Source organism: Syngnathus floridae, chromosome 10 (assembly GCF_059516105.1).
Source record: "Syngnathus floridae isolate MCC-2025c chromosome 10, RoL_Sflo_1.0, whole genome shotgun sequence".
Classification (NCBI taxonomy): Eukaryota; Metazoa; Chordata; class Actinopteri; order Syngnathiformes; family Syngnathidae; genus Syngnathus; species Syngnathus floridae.
The window spans coordinates 5,451,325-5,472,169 of record NC_142422.1 but is presented as its reverse complement, the minus strand read 5'-3'; the positions used below and the strand labels follow the sequence as shown (position 1 = coordinate 5,472,169).

General features: G+C 39.9%; 1 protein-coding gene across 2 annotated transcripts; it reads right to left on the bottom strand.

Annotated features, from left to right (window-relative positions):
• Window positions 1-387: 387 nt before the first annotated feature.
• On the bottom strand, window positions 388-12,176 carry ankrd28b (ankyrin repeat domain 28b). Of its 2 annotated transcripts, XM_088387585.1 has the most exons (28): window positions 11,946-12,175; window positions 9,528-9,611; window positions 9,242-9,320; window positions 8,750-8,820; window positions 8,436-8,636; window positions 7,447-7,534; window positions 6,907-7,049; window positions 6,574-6,786; window positions 6,246-6,324; window positions 6,027-6,141; window positions 5,822-5,904; window positions 5,695-5,758; window positions 5,512-5,580; window positions 5,279-5,419; window positions 4,908-5,019; window positions 4,803-4,829; window positions 4,434-4,508; window positions 4,144-4,345; window positions 3,977-4,064; window positions 3,777-3,894; window positions 3,248-3,467; window positions 2,868-2,955; window positions 2,687-2,770; window positions 2,463-2,608; window positions 2,049-2,131; window positions 1,820-1,902; window positions 1,396-1,487; window positions 388-1,305 (listed from the first exon to the last, which is right to left on the bottom strand). In XM_088387585.1, exons 1-28 carry the CDS (start codon window positions 11,970-11,972, stop codon window positions 1,025-1,027), a joined length of 3,156 nt encoding a protein of 1,051 aa, XP_088243711.1. In that variant the 5' UTR covers window positions 11,973-12,175; the 3' UTR covers window positions 388-1,024. The 2 variants fall into 2 exon arrangements, with proteins under 2 accessions (XP_088243711.1, XP_088243710.1); XM_088387584.1 differs by having other exon boundaries at window positions 5,695-5,904; window positions 11,946-12,176.
• Window positions 12,177-20,845: the final 8,669 nt, after the last annotated feature.

Sequence of the window (20,845 nt, the reverse complement as noted above, 5' to 3'; positions counted from 1 at the left end):
AATATACACCAATCTCAGTACTGAATTAATAAATTGCAACTTTGACTTCACAGTTCTTTTTTTGTGTACATCACATCGGAAGAATATTCATAGGAATTCACATAATGTACATATTTCGAGTTAAATTGAAATTCTTCAACTAAAGCAGAAATTTCAAGTGTGATATTTTGAATGGATTCTTTTTAAAATAAAGCAAGCAAACCACACAGTATACTAAGAGAAAATCAAATGTTCTTCTGTCCTTGCTTTACTTAGATGTGTACCTCAAAATGGTCTCAGTGCTTCTCACAAACATTTCATTACTTACCTACGAGTCAGTGCTTTTTACAGCTGCCTCAACACTTTTCACCCCTTCCACGACTAATGAAGGCACAAAATGAGCACATATATAGGACCCCAAAGTACACAAATAATTTATTCTTGAGACTAAACCATAATGGACAAATACACAAGGGTGAAGTTGGTCAACAATAAAATAACCTGACGCAAATACTTGATTTTCTTTTCAAGTGGATATGGAGTTAAAGACGGGGATATTTCAAACTTTTGATTTCAAACATTGACACACAAGTGCGTTCTGAAAGATGTAGTGTGTAGAAGAATCTAACTTCTATATCCACACAAACATCTAAAAATGAATTTTTAAACTGGCTGCACCGCCTCCAGGAAAACCAACCAACCAACCAAAACAAACTCATGTACACTTAATTGAAACTGGGTTAAAATGCATTCGCATCTTTTGGTCCATGCTGGTATAGCTTCCTTTTAGCTGCTACCGTCCTTCCCATCAGCATGTTATTGCTGTAAAAAGGTCGCTGTATGCCCATCGAGTGCAATCACCTAAGTAGTGAGTCAATGTTGCCTTGTTTCAGCTGGAAGGACACCTGGTGCTGGATGAGGTCGGGAGGGGATGACTTTTAAGGCTCCTGAAGGGGCTCGTCTCTTCTTCTTCTTCCGCCCTACCAAGCTGGCCCTGTGTGAACTTTAAGACACAGTGTGTGCGTTTCGCGCAGTTTCCTGTCCTTCAGTACGTCTCGGAGTCAGAGTCGTTGAGCTCTTCTTTGTAGAAGACATCATGATGGCTAATGTTGTTGAAGCTGCAGTAGGAGCTGTGCTGGTCGCGTAGCACGGGCAGGCTATCCAACGTGACGCTCTTGGAGGGGCTGGTGGTGTAGTGGTTCATGGCACTGAAAGGAAGGGTAGGCGCCGGGGTGCAGGGGGAAACAGGCATCATTGTGGCCAATATGAGGGCGAGGCAGTCTGCAACATCTTTGTTGGGGGCACAAGCCAAGGCGGGTGTGTAACCTGAGGGAATGACAACACTCTAGTGTTAATAAACACTTAAATATTAATTAACGTGTTTGTCTTGATCAAAGATGGGATTAATATCGTTACCATTCTCATCAACCGCAAGGACACTGGCTCCCTTCACGAGCAGCTCTTGCACCACTACCGTCAGGCCATTCCTTGCAGCTACGTGCAGAGGCCTTGAATTAAAAAAATGAGGATTGGTGAGGTCAAGTTGAAAGGGGTTGGTACATTGCTTATAGTTTTACATCAGAGGATTCACCAATAATCTTTGGAAATAATACAAACGGAATATGTCCATTGAGATTGTTGATAATTTAATGAACTGGATATTTGGGTTAGGGTAATGTTTGTAATCTACAACCACAATGAACAGTAAATTCAGTTTCCTACAATATCAGAGAGTTGATAGTGAAATCCATTGACATGAAATGCATCCTGAATTGAAATTTTTAATTTTAACTTATCATTTGCACGCAGAAACAAAACAATAATTCCAAGTGATACATACGTCTGTAAGGCGGCGTTAGTGGCATTTATTAGGTTTCTGTCTGTAATCTTCTCCAATATTAACAAGGCACTGGTTTCATGTCCCTGTGAAAAGCAAGAGAAGGTTTATTGGTGCTAAAAATGACAAGTTGAATAAAATGGCAGGCTTTTAGCATACACATGCAAGAGGACACCCTACTCGCTGTTTGAGTGTGAAACACAGCCATCTAGTGGTTATAAACGGTACTGACCTTACTGCAGGCAAGATGAAGCGCCGTGTTCTTCACTGCATCCTGTAACGTTAGATCTGCTTTTGCACTGCTCACCAAGAGCTCTTATTGATGAGAATAGCATACTCAGTAACATTCTGATCAATTCTGTCTTTTAGGTATATATTGCTGGCATCAGGCAAAAACCTTCCGTTTCCAAAACCTTTACTTTTCAGAAAATCCTCAAATTGTTGAGCCATTAACATTGCATCGTCAACGACAGCAAGCTATTATCAACGCTTTAAACTGGTCAATAACTTGTTAAAATAACAAACCCACACTGGGACTGACCAATAGTATCGATTTGTAGTTTGGGGGGGGGGCGTGAAATTGGCCACATTTGTGCAAAGGAAGTTTCAGCCTGAAGCCAGCTACGCTTGCATGTAGCCATCATACCGACTGCATTGGTTTGGCCGTTCTCGGCAGCCATCATGAGTGGGGTCTTCCCTGTGACATCCACACTGTTGACCTGTGCGTTGTGGCTCAACAACAGCTGCAGACACTCAACATGGTCAGTGAAGGCTGCGGCATGTAAAGGAGTCCTGGGTACAAAACGTAGGACACAAAGCACGATTGAGAATTTTATCCAGCATTTTAGTTTACCTCCACACAGCTATTACCTGTCTTTACTGTCTTTGGCATTGACAATGGCAGGACCCATGGTGTCGATAAGCATCTCAGCAGCACCTTCACTGTCACGAATCCTTAGGGGAGGAAAAAAAATATATATACATTTTTTTTTTTAAACTCACTCATCTTGTTTTAGCATCTGACAATTACTGCAACGTTTAGATCACTTACACAGCACAGTGAAGGGGGGTGAATAGATTGCCTTCTGCTTTTTGGAAAACCTCTTGTTCTAGTAGAACCTCCACACATGTATCGTGACCTTTAAAAAAGAACACGGTTCATTGCCAAGCTGAGCTAACTATTTTCCAAACATAGTGACATTCATTGTGAGGAATTTGTTACTATGCTGGCCGCTCAAAATATGAACAAACATCAAGACGGGTGCTGAAAGATTTGGGGACCTGCGCCTCTCTAAAAAGAAAATAATTTTTTGTAAACTACAGGTCTGGTTTATTTCATAGGAATGGAACGACATTCCAAACTGTATACCTTGTATTGCTGAACATATAAACAGACATAACTACAGCCCATTTCTTTCTGAATCCACATACCATTGTAGCAGGACCAGTGCAGCGGTGTGTAGCCTTGGCTGTCTGTTAACACCGGAGGTGTTTCCACTGACTGAGCAGCATGCAGCAGCCCTCCCAAGACACCAATATGGCCACATGCTGCAGCCAGGTGGATGGGTGTGCGGCCTTTACAGTCTTGCACCAAGAAGCTGGCGCTATGCTGAAGCAAAGCCTCCACACATTCCTCATGACCAGTAACAGCCTGAAAATACAAACAAAATCAAGAGACATGAACATTGATACACTTGACAATCTGAAATGGATTTTTTTAAAACTTTAAAGGAGAAGTAGAGTCAAAAAATCTTCTTTACAGTAATATATTCTTGACTACTTGAAACGTCAATTGAAAATTACATCACAGAGACTTTCAGCTCAGGTGTAGTCACAAGCTATGGATTTTGCTGTATTAATTCATATTCCATAAATGAGATATTAATTAGAATACAATGTTTAAACTAGTGGGATCATAGAACCTGTTGTAAAGAAAAAAATAAACTTGACTTCGACTCACTCCTCGATGCAGGGCTGTCCTGCCCCACTTATCTTTGGCTTCCACACCGGCTCCCTCATTAAGCAAAGAATATACACAGTCTGTGTGTCCACTTAGAACTGACAGCATTAAAGGGGTTCTGAGAATTTCAAGGAAAAAAAAAGTTACATTATCGTACATAAACTCACATCTTGAACCACAATATGAAATAAATAACTTACTGTCCGTTACCATCTTGAATGTCCACTGCACTTTTAAGATCAGCATTTCCAATCAGCAAACGTAAACATTCAAAATGACCATTAGTAGCTGCAAGGAATCGATGAGTTTATAAATTTCAAAATACAACAGAATGAGTCACATTCAAAGCTTTACTGCTGGTCCATACCTGCAGCATGAATTGGGGTTCGCTTTAAGGTAAAGTCTTTGACCAAGATGGAGGCACCTTGGTTTATTAAAACATCCACACACTCCACATGACCCTTAAATGCCGCCAAGTCTAGCGGTGTTCGCCCTTGGCTGTTTCTCACATCCAGATCCAACAGAGACTGCACCAGAACCTCCATGGCTTGGTGGTGACCATGGTATGCCTTAACGCCACAAATAAATGTCCAAATATTAGATAAAAAAAATAAAAAAAAGACAGAAAATATTTCAAGACGTAAAAATTCAACTCACAGCAAGGTGCAAAGGGCTTATGGGAGCTCGAACGTCAGACTCATTGAGGATGTCCGTCCCTGAGGTTTCCATCAACTGATTAAAAATAACAAAAATTTAAAATGGAATAGTTTAGAGCTCAGGATTACATTGATGCACAATACAATACAAATTATTTTTACTAATTTGACAAAACCACTTAAATGGAAAAAGGCGTAATAGGTTGAATTTTGTTTCTAAGGTATTATTGATTTGGTGATTTATTTTATGCTTGAGGTGCATAAATAAATAAATCTCGAGGGATTATTTGGACATTATATTCAAAAATTCATATGTTACAAAGGTGACCTCAATGTGAGAACCAGTGAAGAAGACTCAAACTCTACTCACCGCATCAAGAGGGGTTTCACTTGCAATCTAGAATATTGGAGAAATTAAATAGATAAGAAAATGCATCTGCTTTTTTTACACAGCATGCAGTCATGATGCTCTCACCAGCTCCAGACAAAGGCGATGTCCATATGCAGAGGCATAATGCACAGCATTGTAGCCCTGATTGTCCCGAATCCCAGGATTTGCATCATTTCGCAATAAATATTCCAGGCACCTGGAGCCACAACAGAGATGCTTTCAATCTTAAACATTTACTCTATTTTTCGTACTGTAAATCGCACTTTTGTTTTCATAGTTTGGCTGGTCTTGCAATTCTATTATATTCAAATCAGAGCTCAGAGTCGCACCCAAAATCAATTTTTGACTGGTGTGATTTATACTCCAGAGCGATTTACAGTCCGAAATCCAATGATATTATAATTTGCTGCTTCACCATTACTACATGTTAAAGCAATGCTCAGAGCATTACTAACTTTCCATCTGTGTCAGAAGCGGCAGCATAGTGAAGCGGAGTGCATCCCCGCTCGTCAACGTCATTCACGCTGGCCCCTGAGCCCACCAGCGCAAACAAACACTGGTAGTTACAGTTGGCAGCAGCGTAGTGCAAAGAAGTCCTGGAAAAGTAAACGTTGCTTAGCTGACTGTATAAGGTAAACCATAACAGCACCAAAGCAACGGAGCACCACGATTAAACATCATCGCAAACCTGCCAAAGCTGTCCTTTTTATTGAAGTCCGCCCCAGTGTTGAGAAGTAGATTGAGACATTCCAGGTTTCTGCAGGGATTTAAATGACATGATAAATGATTGTCCTTTATCATTAGAAGTTAATAATTGACTGGAATATTTGTTTAAAATAAAAGAAATCGATTCAGTTATGTTGACACTCACCCTCCAGCAGCTGCAGCATGTAAACAAGTCCTTCCAAAGTCATCAGGAGTATCGATATCAAAACCTGATGAAGACAGAATGATGAGCAACAACTCTAGTGATTGATTAAATTTCACACTGGAGTTACCTGAAGACAGAAGCTTTCGGCAGCAATCAGAGAATCCACTGAGAGCAGCCAAGTGGAGCGGGAACATACCGTGGACCCCTCGTCTGCAAAGACATTCTATCGATCAGGTTGTCTTCATTGCAGAATACTTTCTTACTGCAAGCAAGTCATTAGGATCTAATAACTAAGATAATTATGGTTACATTTGTGAGCAAGGTACACTCACTTGGCAGTGTCAGCTCTGTGGGCAATGAGCGTGTTGATGAGCAACTCGTGACCATATCGTGCAGCAATATGCAGCGGGGTGTTTCCATTCTTATCCTCACAGTCAACCTCAGCACCTTAAGACAAGTGATATACAAGATCAAGCTTTTGAGCCAAAGTTGTATAATGGGCCTCAAGTTTACTGTCCAACTAAAAAAACGACAGTTTTGGATGAGCTCACCATTTTCAATGATAGCAAGGGACCTTGAGAATCTTCCATGGATTGCTGTCATGTGGAGGGGAGTCTTTCCATCCTTACTCTAAATCAAAACAGAACCATGTTGATGAAAACGGACAGCTTTTCAAAAATGTTGAATAGGTACTAATTGGCCTTTTTTTTTACCTAAACAGTTCTTAGGATTAAAAAAAAAAAAAATTTGAAGGGCGATTTTGGCAGTGTGTATAATATTTATGTGTGTTATTCTTGAGAAATTATGGTCGATATCAAAGTTCATCAGTTGCACAGGGTACAACAGAGTTTTGAGAGATGCACTGAAATCATCACGCACCTTGATATTGACATCAGCCCCGTTGCAGACAAGCAGCTCAAGACATAGCTTGCCTTGCCTGGAAGCAGCAGTGAAGTGGAGGGGAGCAAAGCCCTTCTCGTTCACCTGGTTGACATTCGCCCCACACTCTATGAGCTCGTTCACCACCACATCTTGACCGTTGAAGCAGGCCACGTGGAGTGGCGTGTTGCCGTAGGCATTCGGCTCATTGATCTAAAAAAAAAAAAAAACAATCAACATACAAAGGTCAGTCTTATAAACACTGCTACGTTTCACTATGGCACAGTTGTGACGCTATTGCACATCGGCAATGCAATGGTGGGCGGAACTCACATCCACCCCCAAGTCCAGGAGGTATTTAACAACAGTGATCATCCCACTGGAGGCAGCTGCGTGCAGAGGTGTATACGATTTCTTATCTTTGCAGGCAACTTCGGCACCATGAGACGCCAGGAGCTTGATCACCTCAATGTGTCCTGAATAATAGAATTATATTATTCATTAATGAATTACCGCTATTAGCAAAGCATTGCGAACATAACATTGCTGTCAGAGGAAAAACGTGAAAATATAGTATATACTGTAAAAAAAAAAATTCTTACTAATTTGCATGTTGCTGCCATATGATCATTACTTCATTGTAAACTGAAAGTTGCCTAAATTTTTTTAACCCAATTATTTTTTTTCCCACTGGACAATATTGACAAGGAAATTTGAGGAGTCTAAGTGTTACAGAAATTATATATCATGGTGACTGTGAAAAAATTCTGAGACTAAATGTGTAAAACATACACACCATCATGCCATCAAAGGTACACTTGCATGTTCCATAGAGCAATAATTACATAACAGAGCAAGTAGATTTATTTTTACCCATGTAGGCTGCCCAATGGATTGCACGCCGGTCTTTCTTGTCAAAGGCATTGATGTTGGCCCCTCTGGAGAGTAAGAGCCGCACCATCTGACAGCATCAGCAAGGACAGGCAAAAAATAGAAGGGGGGGGAAGGAAAGAAAAAAAGCAGTGAGTCATAGACATGATGAATGGATCGTTTCTGTATTTCAAGAATAGACAAAAGTAGTGTGTCAAAGGTTCCACATTAAAAAACATTTTATCCATATGAAAATTCTAGACTAGACTTAAATATTATAGTATATTATGTAAATAAAAATAGTTTTGATTTTTAGAGTCCTTTTTCCCGTGTGTGGAAACTTCGGGGACGCCCTGTATAAGGACTACACTGTTTCCACTATCCAGATTTAGATTTAGGCTTTAATCCCTTGGATTTGAAAATAGAATGTGCTTTACATGACCACACTAATGTGGATCGTTCGAAAATAGCACAATCCACATCGGCATTTCGATAAAAGACATTGCCAAGACGAGTTGTATTGCTGCATTGTAGTTTAAGAATAGACCTTGTTGTGAACAGAACAAATGAGCATGCCCACTGCCGTAAGGCAGCTTGACTAAGGCTTGGGAATTAATACTTGATTAGAGCAGGCATTTCCTGCCCTAAAATAACTAATCCACATGAAAGTACATGCATCCATCAAATCAGCGACATGGGTACTTGGCAGTGCACACGCTACTAATGCTGAGTTTATAACGGGGAAGGAATCTATTGAGTTATGGATTTCATCACCTCAACATTCTTGGTTCTTGTAATTTTAGGAATGTGCTCAGCTGAAAGCAGCCGCGTGTGATGCAATGGTGCATGATAAGTATCAGTATTGACTGATGTTGTCGTTTAGAATTTGCAGCGTAGTTTGTAGCGATACATTGCAGGTCTAGGATAACAAGACAATTGGGTGAAGTTGTGAAGAGTGAACCGAAAACAGGTGAAGGTTCAACCATATTTACCTCCAAGTGACCACTGAAGGCTGCATGGTGCAGTGCAGTTCGGCCAGCTCTGTCCGACACATTCACATTGCTGAGCAACGGGACGAGTGCTTCGGCGCAGCGGACCGCTTTGTTGGCCGCAGCGATGTGTAGCGGCGTCTGCCAGTTCTTGTCTCGGGCATTTACGTCTGCAGAGTGTTTCAGCAATATTTGCACGGCTTCCTGCAACAAAGAAAACATCCGGATTTGACACCTTTATTGTTCCGTATGATGCACGTATGTCTGCGTGCATGTTTGCAAATGTGAGACAAACAATCGACGGAACATTCTCATACCTCGCTACAGGACGCAACAGCTCGGTGCAGAGGAGTGAGCCACTTGCTATCTTTGGCATTTACTCTGGCACCTACAGCACAAGTCAGGGGACACGAGCGGTCACTCATTTGAAGGACATAAACGGTATAAACTGCACAACCGGTTACGAAATTGAACCGAAATTGGCATAAGGGTTGTCGAAATTCATTCAGTGGCAACATTCTAAATGTACAAAGTCATACGGATTGGATAATTAAAAAAATAAAAATAAAAATAGTAATGTATTCGGTCTTGAATACATTTTCTGAATCATCATCATCAACAGCGATACTCCTGTAACTTCTTAGATGTTTACAAAATGGAAATAAATTGAATTGAAAAGAAGGGTGGTCAATTGCTTGGTGAGACAATATTAATATTTCTGGAAACCGCAAAAGGTGTGACGGTGACCACATCACTCGTATTACACAACTCAAAGCCACTCAATATTTGCATTGTAAAATCATACAGACCCGAAAGGATCAGAAGCTCTATAATTTCCGCATCTCCAAGGTAGGCAGCAGCATGGAGTGGCGTCCGCTTCTCATTGTCCTATAAGGAAAGAGGGATGGACTGTAATGCAAGGCTCTGAGGTCACAAGTTCACCCCCACAAAGATCAAGTAAGATAAAACAAAAGCCCCAATTTAAGTTGTGAGGTATGCAACAAAAAGGTGTGTAACACTGCTACTTTCATCATAAAAAAACAATTAAAGGATATGGAAAAGTAAGATTTTTAAAACACATCTAGTGGAGCTTACCTGGGCATTCACGTCCTCCTTTTTGAATATAAGCGAGCGCACTTCATCGGGGTCCACATTGAAAATTGCTTTCACCAAAGCAGGCTGTGGAAGGAAATAGCATCTTGTTATCCCAATTTATTTGGAATGTTACTCATTGCGGTAGTTCCCATTAAGCGTAAGCATTCAAATGGAACAAATGACAAACTAACCCCGCAGACTTCAGCAGTAGGGAAGTCTGCAGGATCCTCGTCCTCAAGAATCACGACACACACCCGACTCCATCTGTTCAATGTCATCGACCCAAAAAAAGCTTCTATGTTCAGATGCGCAAACAAACAAAAACGATGACACACAGCCACAAGATGTCCTTTTCAGTGACGCATCCAAAAAGACACGTGTTGAGAGATAAGTCTTAAGAGGAACAAAAGTCCGAGAACAGATTTGAAGTGATGCCAAAGTTGCTGGAAGAACAAACAACACTGCACATCTTGGTTTCTTTGCCTGAGAGAAAGAGATGATACTGCAGAGGCCCCCCTCCTGCTGTGAACTTTCAACATCCTTAGTGAAGTAAGAGTGGTGGACAGAATAAGTAAACAGGTTCTCCTTGAAGGTCCACGTATGGAGCACACTCTTAAAATGCCTGCATGATAGCTCCACCCCATTCAGGGGTCTTTACATGCATGCAAAGCTACCCAGAGATATTTGCCTTAAATGCTCTATATGCAGTTTACACCAAAATTTCCATCAGTCACTGAACAGATAACGACAACCATTTGCGATAACCCTAAATGCATACCATGAATTTATTTAAGTAACTCATTTGTTAAAGGAGCACACTTGAGTGAAGGTTTCGCGCCGGTTCTGGTCTAAACACAGGTCTATTAAATCACATTAATCGGATATTTAGTCAAACTTTAATCATATCAACGATGGTGAAATCGCCACTGTTTTGATTGTTAATCTTGATCAAAGTAGGACCTCCTGCATAATCCAGGTGCATGCTTTGCAACAGAACCAAATTGCCAATATCAAAAGAGACTCCCAGCTGCTCTTTTTTGCATTGGACATCTACGTGATTGACTGGATCCATTCAAATGTATACTTAAATCCTGCAAGTGAAGTTTGCAGTCTAGTATTGCTGCTTCTTTTCAATTCGCTTTGACGTTACAAGAAGCAAATGAAGCTGATGCAGTTCCTGGATGAGGATGCCGACTCTCGCGGAAACTGTCACTGACCATAGAGATGCCTTCAGCTTGGTTTTAGAACAAGACGAGAAGAGTAAAAGTTAGTCACCACAAGATTGGGAATGACTTGTGGTCTCCCAAATCCCTCACTGATCTTTTACTGTCACACTTAATCACACCAGACAATTATGTCCCTCTGAAATGCCCATAAAATGGCACAGGGGGCACGACAGATGCTACGAGGGTCAATTCAAGCTAACAAGGGGTCAGTTGTGCTTCTCACAATGTCTCATGTTGACACTGTGTGTGGGACAAATCTGCGTTTTGTTTTCTGCAGCGCGGCCCAGCTCAACTGCTGTTGTTGATTTTCTATACTCGTCCAGCAGCCTCATTCGAAGCCTTTAATACGGTCACCATGGAGACAGCTCTTTAAGCAACCACACTGACTTAACAGGAGATCATTAAAGCACATGACAAGATGCATACACATGCGTGATACAAGATGTACATCTCGTACATCGATTACACCCAATAAGTGTTTGTTCAATATGCAAGCAATGTCAAAAAAATTAACTTTGAGGGGAAAAATAAAAGGTCAGACTTTCAGAGATTACAAGACTGATATAAAGATGTTATAGGCTACTGTCAAAGAAATATAAGGATCCTCTCGCAGTCACTTTACCAGTTTATTAAACGGTTTCATCGTTGGGCTATCGTGGTTTATCCTCATTATTTGTACCATATCTGTTTAGGCCAACAATTGAAGCGCTTACCCACCTAATGTCACAAACATTGAAACGTCACAGTCAGGAGCTTAGTTTATGTTGCCATGGTACGCATCTCCGACAACGTTTTGGGTGTCATTTACGAATAACCAAACTTGAAAGCAACTATTCAAGCCACTTTGCAATTGTTTTACGCAGCAGGTTAACTAGCCATGCCCAATCTTATTAACACTGAAGAGGGGACTGGCTAATTGTTGCAGATAAGCAGTCCTGTTAGCAGGTTACGACTCATTTTGGTTGAGCATGGGTTACCATATAGAAGTGATAAATATCAACATTACGACAAAAGCTCTGCTTAGGTTTTGATTCAAGTGTAATATCGCGAATGGACGAATTTAAAGACAAATTCATCACTAAACGATTGGCAAGAGCAACTCAATTTACAGTCCGCTGGGAAAACTGTAATCGAAGCTAGCAGTCAAACGATATCACTAACTTAAATTTCGCTTTTGACATATTGCTCTTACCTGGTCTCGAATTTTGAGAACCACCATATTTCTGTGGTTGGAAGTGTTCTCATGCAGACTAGTGGGCTATTCGTCTCCTTCACAAACAACAGAGTGTTTGATCTTGTTGCTATCTCTGCAGTTAGTCTGCTGGAGGCCTAGCGTGACGCTAGCTTAGCTACCATGCTAGCCCCACTGGCCTGATTGCATGCAAGTCAACGAGTAGCGGAAACTCCATAACATTACCGCCGCCATATTTGACATCCCATGACCAAGCATTTTCATTGGTTATTTCTTTCTTTGTGTATAAGAAAGAGCGCTATTGGCTGCTGCTGGTTGACGTATATTAACTGGAGCCTTGCAATTTGACAGTATGTAAGATGTTTTCTCTATGTTCAATATCTTAATTTCTTTTTAAATTAATGGAGCACGTGGGATGTGGATTTTAATTCGCGTTCTTGATGTGCAACTTTCTTTTTACTTTCAGGATTCTTTTGCATGGATAATTTCCCTAGATATTCCAATTACATTTAGGGGAGAATGCATTCCATCCACTATTGCAATGGGCTAGTATTCAAACAAACACATATCTGCTCAATTTTAAGAAGAAATCCAGTTTCGGTAACAAATGTTGTCAAAATTTTACATTTCATAGAACATCAAATTTGATGAACATATGCAGATTTTTGTCTGCCAAATACCATCAGATAAGCTTGCCTATTGTTTTTATGTAAGATTCTATTGCTGTACAGTTGTTCCTATGGATTATTCTCACATTAAACATTCATTTTAAAAAGGCAAAACTTGGTCGACTGTCTCTCTCTAGCGGTTGTTTTCTGAACTACACATCTTGAAACCCTTTCGTGAGGCTTGGGTTCAAATCTTTATCCTGCATGGCAGAGGTGTCTAAATCCGGATCTTAAAGGTTGCTGTCCTGCCTGATTTACATGCCTCCCTCCTTCAACACATTCTAAATAATCAGGATCGTTATCAGGCTTCTTCAGAGCTTGCTGAAAAGTGGGGGACACAAGCTTAGTAGGCCTACTTCACCTATTAAGCTAAAATGCATGTAGGGCCATTAAAACCAGTTCCATTCAGTGAACGCTATGGTATTATTCACCATCCAAGAGTAAATATACCATACTGCATCAAGACTGTTGTCGCATTGTGTGCTTTTTTCCGGTGATTACTTATTAAGTAAGGGGGTTTAGTGAACGAGTGGGGCTCCAGTGAAAGAATGTGGGTTATCCTCACCATGGGGCTGAACTTTTCTTGCTAGTCTCATATTTCAAGAGCAGGAAAGACTGAGGGGGAGCTTGTGGCAGCTATGCTTATGATTTTACGGGTAGGCGGTAGGTCTTTGCTCGGGGGTAAGTCTTCCTCATCTGCCGCTAAAAAAAAATTGTGAAGACCCTAGTAAGCCTCAGCGGAAATGGTTTAACACTGAGAGGTACGGGAGTATAAAAAAAGAAGTAGTAGACTGATCACAAATCATTAAATGAAGAAAGCACTTGCACATTACTCCACTCTTGGCCTTGAGGCTGCATCATCCCCTGTGTTCTGTGAAAAAGAAACAATAGCAAGTAAATGTTTTCAAATGACCACTTTAACATTATTCCAAGGAAATCACAGCATCCCATCAGGTTTTATTACATTGGGAGAACCACTCACTGGGAAATGATGGGCCCTGACTGCTTTTGTCCCAGTTATGGCATCCTTCATGCAGCTCTCCACAGTGACATGCAAGCAGGATGACATGGATGCCCTGAAACCTCGCTGCACCCCAGTCTGGGAACATCACACTTGAGGGATAGCCAACAACTGGATGGTGCTGGCCCCATGTGGAAAGAGCTGTCACTGTCATGTGCCATTATGAAGAAGCGGACAAGCAGGAATAAAAAACAAAAAAAATCAAGCAGGATCTCCAGAGGACAGAATGAATAAACTTTTGTCAAAAAAGTTGACATTTGATGAGCGGGGCTGTGGGAAATGTGTAAAGAGAGAACTTTGTTATGCTCTTAGAGGAAGGACATTTGTCCACTGAGCCAAACAGTCAAAGAAGAGGTCAGCAAGAATGCTTTGAAGTGACAAATAAAAATGTGAGACTGTGAACAGCTGTAGATTTATGACAATGACAAATATGTGTGTATAATCTGAAGTAATCACTTAGGGCCTCACTTCTTTACTCAAAACCCCCACCAGTGAGAAAATGCTCAATTGGTGCCTACTCTCACTTGAACCTGTACACCTGCTAACAACATGAGTTTTTTTTCTAAAAAAGAAAGAAAAAAAATATTGCTTCCACGAAGACATTGATGGACACTCTAAAACAATTTTATGCTTACTCTTATTCTCAAAATGTCAGGTTACTGCAGTTACTTAACTCTTGTTGTGCATGTTACATGGGTAACCGTAGGTTGCGCCATCCGAAAATATCACAGTGCAATTTCACTTATTTTTTTTCATTTTTCAAACATAACTAGATGGTTACAAGTATTTGGGAGTACACTTGAATGATGGGCTGGGTTGGGGCATAATTGCAATACCACTTTATTTATATAGCGCATTTCACAACACCTGGAGTTGCATTACATATAACAATGGGGCAAGTGAAAACAGCTAATTAAAGCATACCTATGTCCTGTATATTTAGACTGAATGTTTGGCCATTGAGGTGGTAATTGGGCTGTATTTATACTTTTACAATTTGGGCTGTGATGAAAACAAGTTCGTCAGCCTCCCTTGAATGTTGTCAAATTAAGGGAGCGACGCAGTCCCGCAAGTGACCAGTAGACGGCAGCGTATGTCCGCGCGTAACCTACTAGTGCAGGGTTTTAGAAGGTGCTTCGAAGATTCAAAATGTCATGCAAACTCCTTTAAGCGTCAAAAAAGAGCATAATGTGATACAATCGCTCTCATAGCAGCAGGTACAACTATCTATCTTGTATATACTGTATCTTGCGCAGTGATCTTTTTTTCTCGCTCATGTAACGCGCACCTGCCGGGGTCTTGCTGAAAAGAGAGCTACAGGCGCTTGACTTTCGTCATTTGTTTTTTTCATTAAATATTCAACTATTTATAGTTCCTTCGTCATACTGGCGCAGACACAGCTTGCCTCCTCCACGTCTTCTAAATTTAACACAAGCCGGTCAGACCCTGCTCTCAAGGGAGAAGGACATTTTCCTCCCCTTTTATTATTGCCATTTGATTATGTTCGAAACAGTTAAGGCAAGCAATCTTCAAAATTGCAAAGAAACTACAGACTTCTATTATTAGATGAATTATTAGTGCAATGGTTACAGGTGGTTTTGTTCGGCGAGTTGATGCAAATCCGCTTAAAAACGTGCCAGTGTTCATTCACACCTAAACTATAAAGTGTCTGTTTAAGTGGTTATTATTAAATTTGTTCTCACCATCAGTTTTTTTCATCGAGTTCCGAGAAATTCTAAAAATAGAAGCTATGACCTCATTCAGTGAAAAAGCTGATTCAGTTTCATCACCTCAGGTCACAAAGGCTCCGTACACGACGGCGCCTTTCCTTCTCAAAATATGTTTTTGCAACCAGTTGATTTCGAAATGTGATGTCCGGAAATTGTTGGAAGTCTAGTTGCTTGAGGGCATATGAGAAAGTGTCAAAGACTGAAACTCTATCAATGACTTTGCAATTTTTTTTGGTACCTTATAAGGCTGCTCGAAATGGCGTGAAAATATAATGATATTTCATTTTTGACTTTTTTTCCCCCTCTTATCTGGTTGCGGGAGAAAAATCCAACTATCAATGTCAGCCTTTAGTTTGCTCATCTGGTCACTGCCTTGATTTGTTTTGCTTCTGTTTTTTCAAGATGCAATAAAGTCCACGAATCTCTTGAAACCTTCATAAGTCTCTGTGATTAATCAATCAATTCATAGTTTATTATTTCAATCTTTAACCTTTGCAGAGGTCTCAGTTTCCCTACATACGTTTCATTTTGTTTGTTGTTTTGCTATTATATTTTTTCTTGTTTGGTATCTTGAGTGAAGAGCAGTCTTTCTGAAGGTGTCACAACATTGTGGAGTCTCTCTGTGCAAGGTAATTGGAAAGCAACAGAATCACAGCCCCTCCCAGTGTACACATTTTCTCATGACACTTGAAAAACACCACTTATAGTTTGATGAAAGCCTTCCTCACAGTCTCCGGATGACCTCTCAGCCGACTTTCCATTTCCCAATATTTCATATTTTTACATTAGACTTGTTCTTGGCAGGTTAATACTCGCAGATGTCTGCACTGCTCAGATGGCTTGAGGGGGCAGGTACCATCTGAGCTGTGTCGAGGAGAGAGAGTCATTTTAACAGTGCTCTCCACTTTGCCTGACACTTTATTTCCTAGTACCAATGAATGTGCTAATGAGACAAAATGTTTTTTCGATAGAACAAATCTTGGCCGGCATCTGCGAATTATTCACTGGACATGATAAGTTTGCATAGAATCACCAAACAGAATTCACAGCCGCCGCATGATGCATAACATCCCTGCTGTGTGCTGCATTTTCACCATTAAATATCGTCTTAAATTGTCTTAAAAGAAGTGCGAGTGAGCCTGTTTACACAAATTCCGGTTACACCATCTATCGCGCTTTTGTTTCACAACGAAGGTGATGCATGACGCATTCTCGCTGTGGATTTGTTTCCTGAATATGTAGGCCATTCTTGACCGAGCGTGACAGTGTGAAGGCAGTCTTCTTGTCACTGCACAAATAACGGACAAAAAAAAAAAAAGAACGCCTGGGTGTTTGAAGTGATTGATGCCAATTTGTCGACTTAAAATTCACACATGTAGGTGTGTGTGCAGGTGTGATATTGTAATAGATGTTGCAAATTATGTGACAGTTTATTGAATTTCTCAATGATCAAAATAAGACTTTGTCAACTAGCGAGTTCCTATCAGCTTGTACTATCTTTACATTTAAAATCCTTGTATTATTTCACATTTATATGTAAACGATATATTATTCATTACTCATTGAAGATCAATGTTCCAAAGTAGCTCAAATGGAAGACAACTATAAATGTATTTATTTTGTACGGTTCTAATGCTTAATAATAAGTGACAACGTGGCAGACAGCCAAAACGAAGCACTGCTAGCAGAGCCCCGTAGAGTCTCGTGGATGTCAAGAGGCAGGCTATATTTGGCTGCAATGTTCCTCTCTCAGAGATAAGTTCTAGATCTGGACTTGACATTTCTCTTAGACTAAAAAAAAAATGAGTTTGGGTCAGTGAGTTTTGAAAAGAGGCGAAGCTTTGTTGATGCCCAGAGGATGGTGTTGGCCTCTGTTCGACTTTTTTTTGTTGCCTTTGTCTGTGCACTGTTACAAGTTTTAGATGATTTAAAATTGATAGTTTATGTACTCAAACACAATGCAGTGCAGAATGAATAGTCCCAGTTCGACTGGGGAAAACAACTGAACAGTTTTTTCTTCTATACATCAACATGGCAGTCATATGGTGTGTTAGAAATTATTCTTTTGTAATGTGCTGTCACTCCATGGATAGAAATCACGCTGCTGTCACAAGTTGATGGTTTTTGGAGCGATACAACATATTAATATGAGATGTCAAAAATCAGCTATGTTGACAAAAAAAAGTGTCAAACTCACTAAATGTTTGCATTGTTACCAGTATTATTTAGACACAATGAAAGGAAATGAATTTTTCTTTGTTTGCTATTATAGTATTTGTTGCTATGTTGTCATGAAAAAGAAATTCCATTCACACCTTCATCCGCTTTGTTGGTTACTGTGGCTCCATTCTTTCGTCCTTAAATCAACACCATGGTGATGCTCATAAATATTCAAATCATTTTTAATCTCACATCCTCATCCAGCATCGCCTGCTGGGTGGAAAAGTCAGCGCGGTTCTCACAGCGTAGAGTTTTGGCTCCGGCTGTTCATTCAAACAGGAGCGAGCAAAGATACATGTGGGAGGAATAGCTTTTCCTCTTTCAAGATGGTAAGGAGACGAGGAAGGACATGGTAATGCCCAGAACGAGAAGTTCTATATCGTGGTGTGCCATCTCATTTGACATACCACACATCCATTTGTTTCACGTCTTATTCAAATGTTGCGAAATGAATCACTCCCTTTTTTCTGAGTTCTCTGTATGACTTTTGTTGTCACGAGTTGGACAAAATGATTTATTCAGTCATTACTTTGTCAGGAGTATGTGGTATGCAAGACAATTGCAGTACAGTTGATGTGATCATTAATAACAGTAGAAGGTTTTTTCTTTGGGTGTATCTTATTTCCCCTATCAGTCTCGCTGTCAATCAACTACATTGTGAATGAAGTCCATCCTGCTGTTGTCAGTTTGTGTGGCGTAAACAATGGAGGTAATGAATGAGCTATGCTTCAGAAGCTTCAGTATGACCAACCTGATGGGCAGATTGTCACCCTGTTTAGGGTGGGGTCTTTTTCCCTGATGGCCTAAACAGATGAACCTCAGACCATTCGTCTTCCCATCATCCTCCACCTCTTTTCACAGTGTGTTATTCCAAAAATGTCTTTGTTGTTACCTTTCATCTGCGGGCAACCATCACCTCTCTCGGACATCCCGTGAGTTATACAGGGATGGGTGATCGTGCCCTCTGCCCCTCCCTAGCTTGCGTAAAATGTGCAGAACTAACGGATCCCGCAATGGATTACACAGGGATTGGACACACAGGATGGATAATAGAGCAGAGGCCTCATAAAGGGATCCCTGGCTAGAGATGTGTGAAGGGGTTAGTGACCCACCTGTTTCCAAAACAGACTTTCATTCTCTTTCAGAAGTAAAAGTCACATAAAAGTGGTGCTGGGCCCAAAATATTTATATTTACTTCAATTGATAACAAATATAATGGATGCAAAATCATGTGATATCGCCCCAAGTAATTGAGTTCATGATAATTTATCTATTTTTTTTTACTGACATATCATTTTTATAATATTAATTGTGGCTGAAAATATGAAATGAGGTCATTGTTGAAGGTGTAGCCGAGCACTCAATTGGCTTCCCGCTCAGTGGCAAAGTGGGTCCTGTGATTGACTGCTGGTGTCCAGTAGTGTGCCAATTGCCACATGTCAGCTACAACAGGCTTTGGCTCCCTGCAACCCTGAATGGGAATATATGTTATAATAAATGGTTGCTAGGATGGAATATGAAAAGACAGCATGGTGGGAATATAGAAACTACTGTGCATATTTATTTCCATTTAATTGTCCTTTTCTTTCTGGTGTGTTTGCAGTAGTGAATGTTGAGTGTTGATTGTGGGTCATTATATGTCCGTGCACTGTAATCTCTAAAACAGTTAATGCTGTTCTTCCTCACTGGGTCGACCTGCAGGGTGCAATGTTGCAGATAAATGTACGAGTCCTTCTATTCCACTTATCCCATTATCAAGTCCACTCTTCCCAGTCAGTGACTCACAGAATCAATTGAAAGAAAAACAATGATAACACAATGACAATTTACTATGCTTCATTTGGCTTAATTCTAGTTATTGTTGTTGTAATAGTTAGAGTTGTTGATTTGTTAAGCTAGTTAGTTAGTTAGTTAGTTAGTTAGTTGGTTAGTTAGTTAGTTAGTTAATTAGTTGGTTGGTTAGTTAGTTAGTTAGTTAGTTAGTTAGTTAGTTAGTTAGTTAGTTGGTAGGTTGGTGGGTTAGATGGATAGATAGATAGATAGATAGATAGATAGATAGATAGATAGATAGATAGATAGATAGATAGATAGATAGATAGATAGATAGATAGATAGATAGATAGATAGATAGATAGATAGATACGTAGATAGATAGATAGATAGATAGATAGATAGATAGATAGATAGATAGATAGATAGATAGATAGATAGATAGATAGATAGTTTAGCATATAGTTAGTTAGTTAGTTAGTTAGTTAGTTAGTTAGTTAGTTAGTTAGTTAGTTAGTTAGTTAGTTAGTTAGTTAGTTAGTTCAGCAAGATTAACACACAAAAAACAAATAAGCTATCAATGACCAAAGAAAGCCTATTCAAATTTCATGCGGGTCTTTATTTTCAATGTTCACTGTTTGTGTCACTGTGGTGTGAATGGAACATTCTTTTCCAAAATTAAAATGTCATGTCCATTAGTGCGTCTTACATTATCACCCATGAACACAAACATGCATATTGTCTGAATTGGAAAACAATCTTATGAAGGGGTACATTTTTAACGCTTCATTTATGGACATTTCCTGTTTAAATTAGTTGCCTGGGGCTTTATTTAGAAAGTTCACTTGGGGATCTTACACAAGTTATGTACTGTACAGTTTAATGTGCGATGGTAAATCATCACCATGCTCAGATGACATTTTATGGTTTCGGCGAAAAAAGCTTTTACAATGTATCCATCTATCTATCTATCTATTTATTTATTTATTTATTTATTTATTTATTTATTTATTTATTTATTTATTTATTTATTTATTTATTTATTTATTTATTCATGTGTTTATTTATTGTGCTTTTGTGTTGCCTTAATGATAAGAGGAAGAAATATTTTATGGGAGGTATTGTTGCTTCTAAAGACCTTTGAGATAAACACTGCAGGGTGAACAACTGCACCGTCAAGCCGCGTAGGTGGAAGTGGCCCGGACAATAAGCGTCAACCCGCCCTTCCCATAGTAAACTCGATTTCCTGCTTACAACATACGAGCCAGACCATGGTACCGCATGAATGGAACTTTGTCTTTAAAGGTCATTGACAAGATTGCAGTTGGTGTTTCATAATGATCATTTTCACATTTGCATCAGAAGCTACAGTAGTTAAAACAACATAGCTGGTGTTTAGAAAGACACGTTTTTGCAAACATTCAGCAGTTCCACAAATATGTACTGTATTTTTATCATGATATTAAGATCGTATCTCCAGGCCCCTCCGAG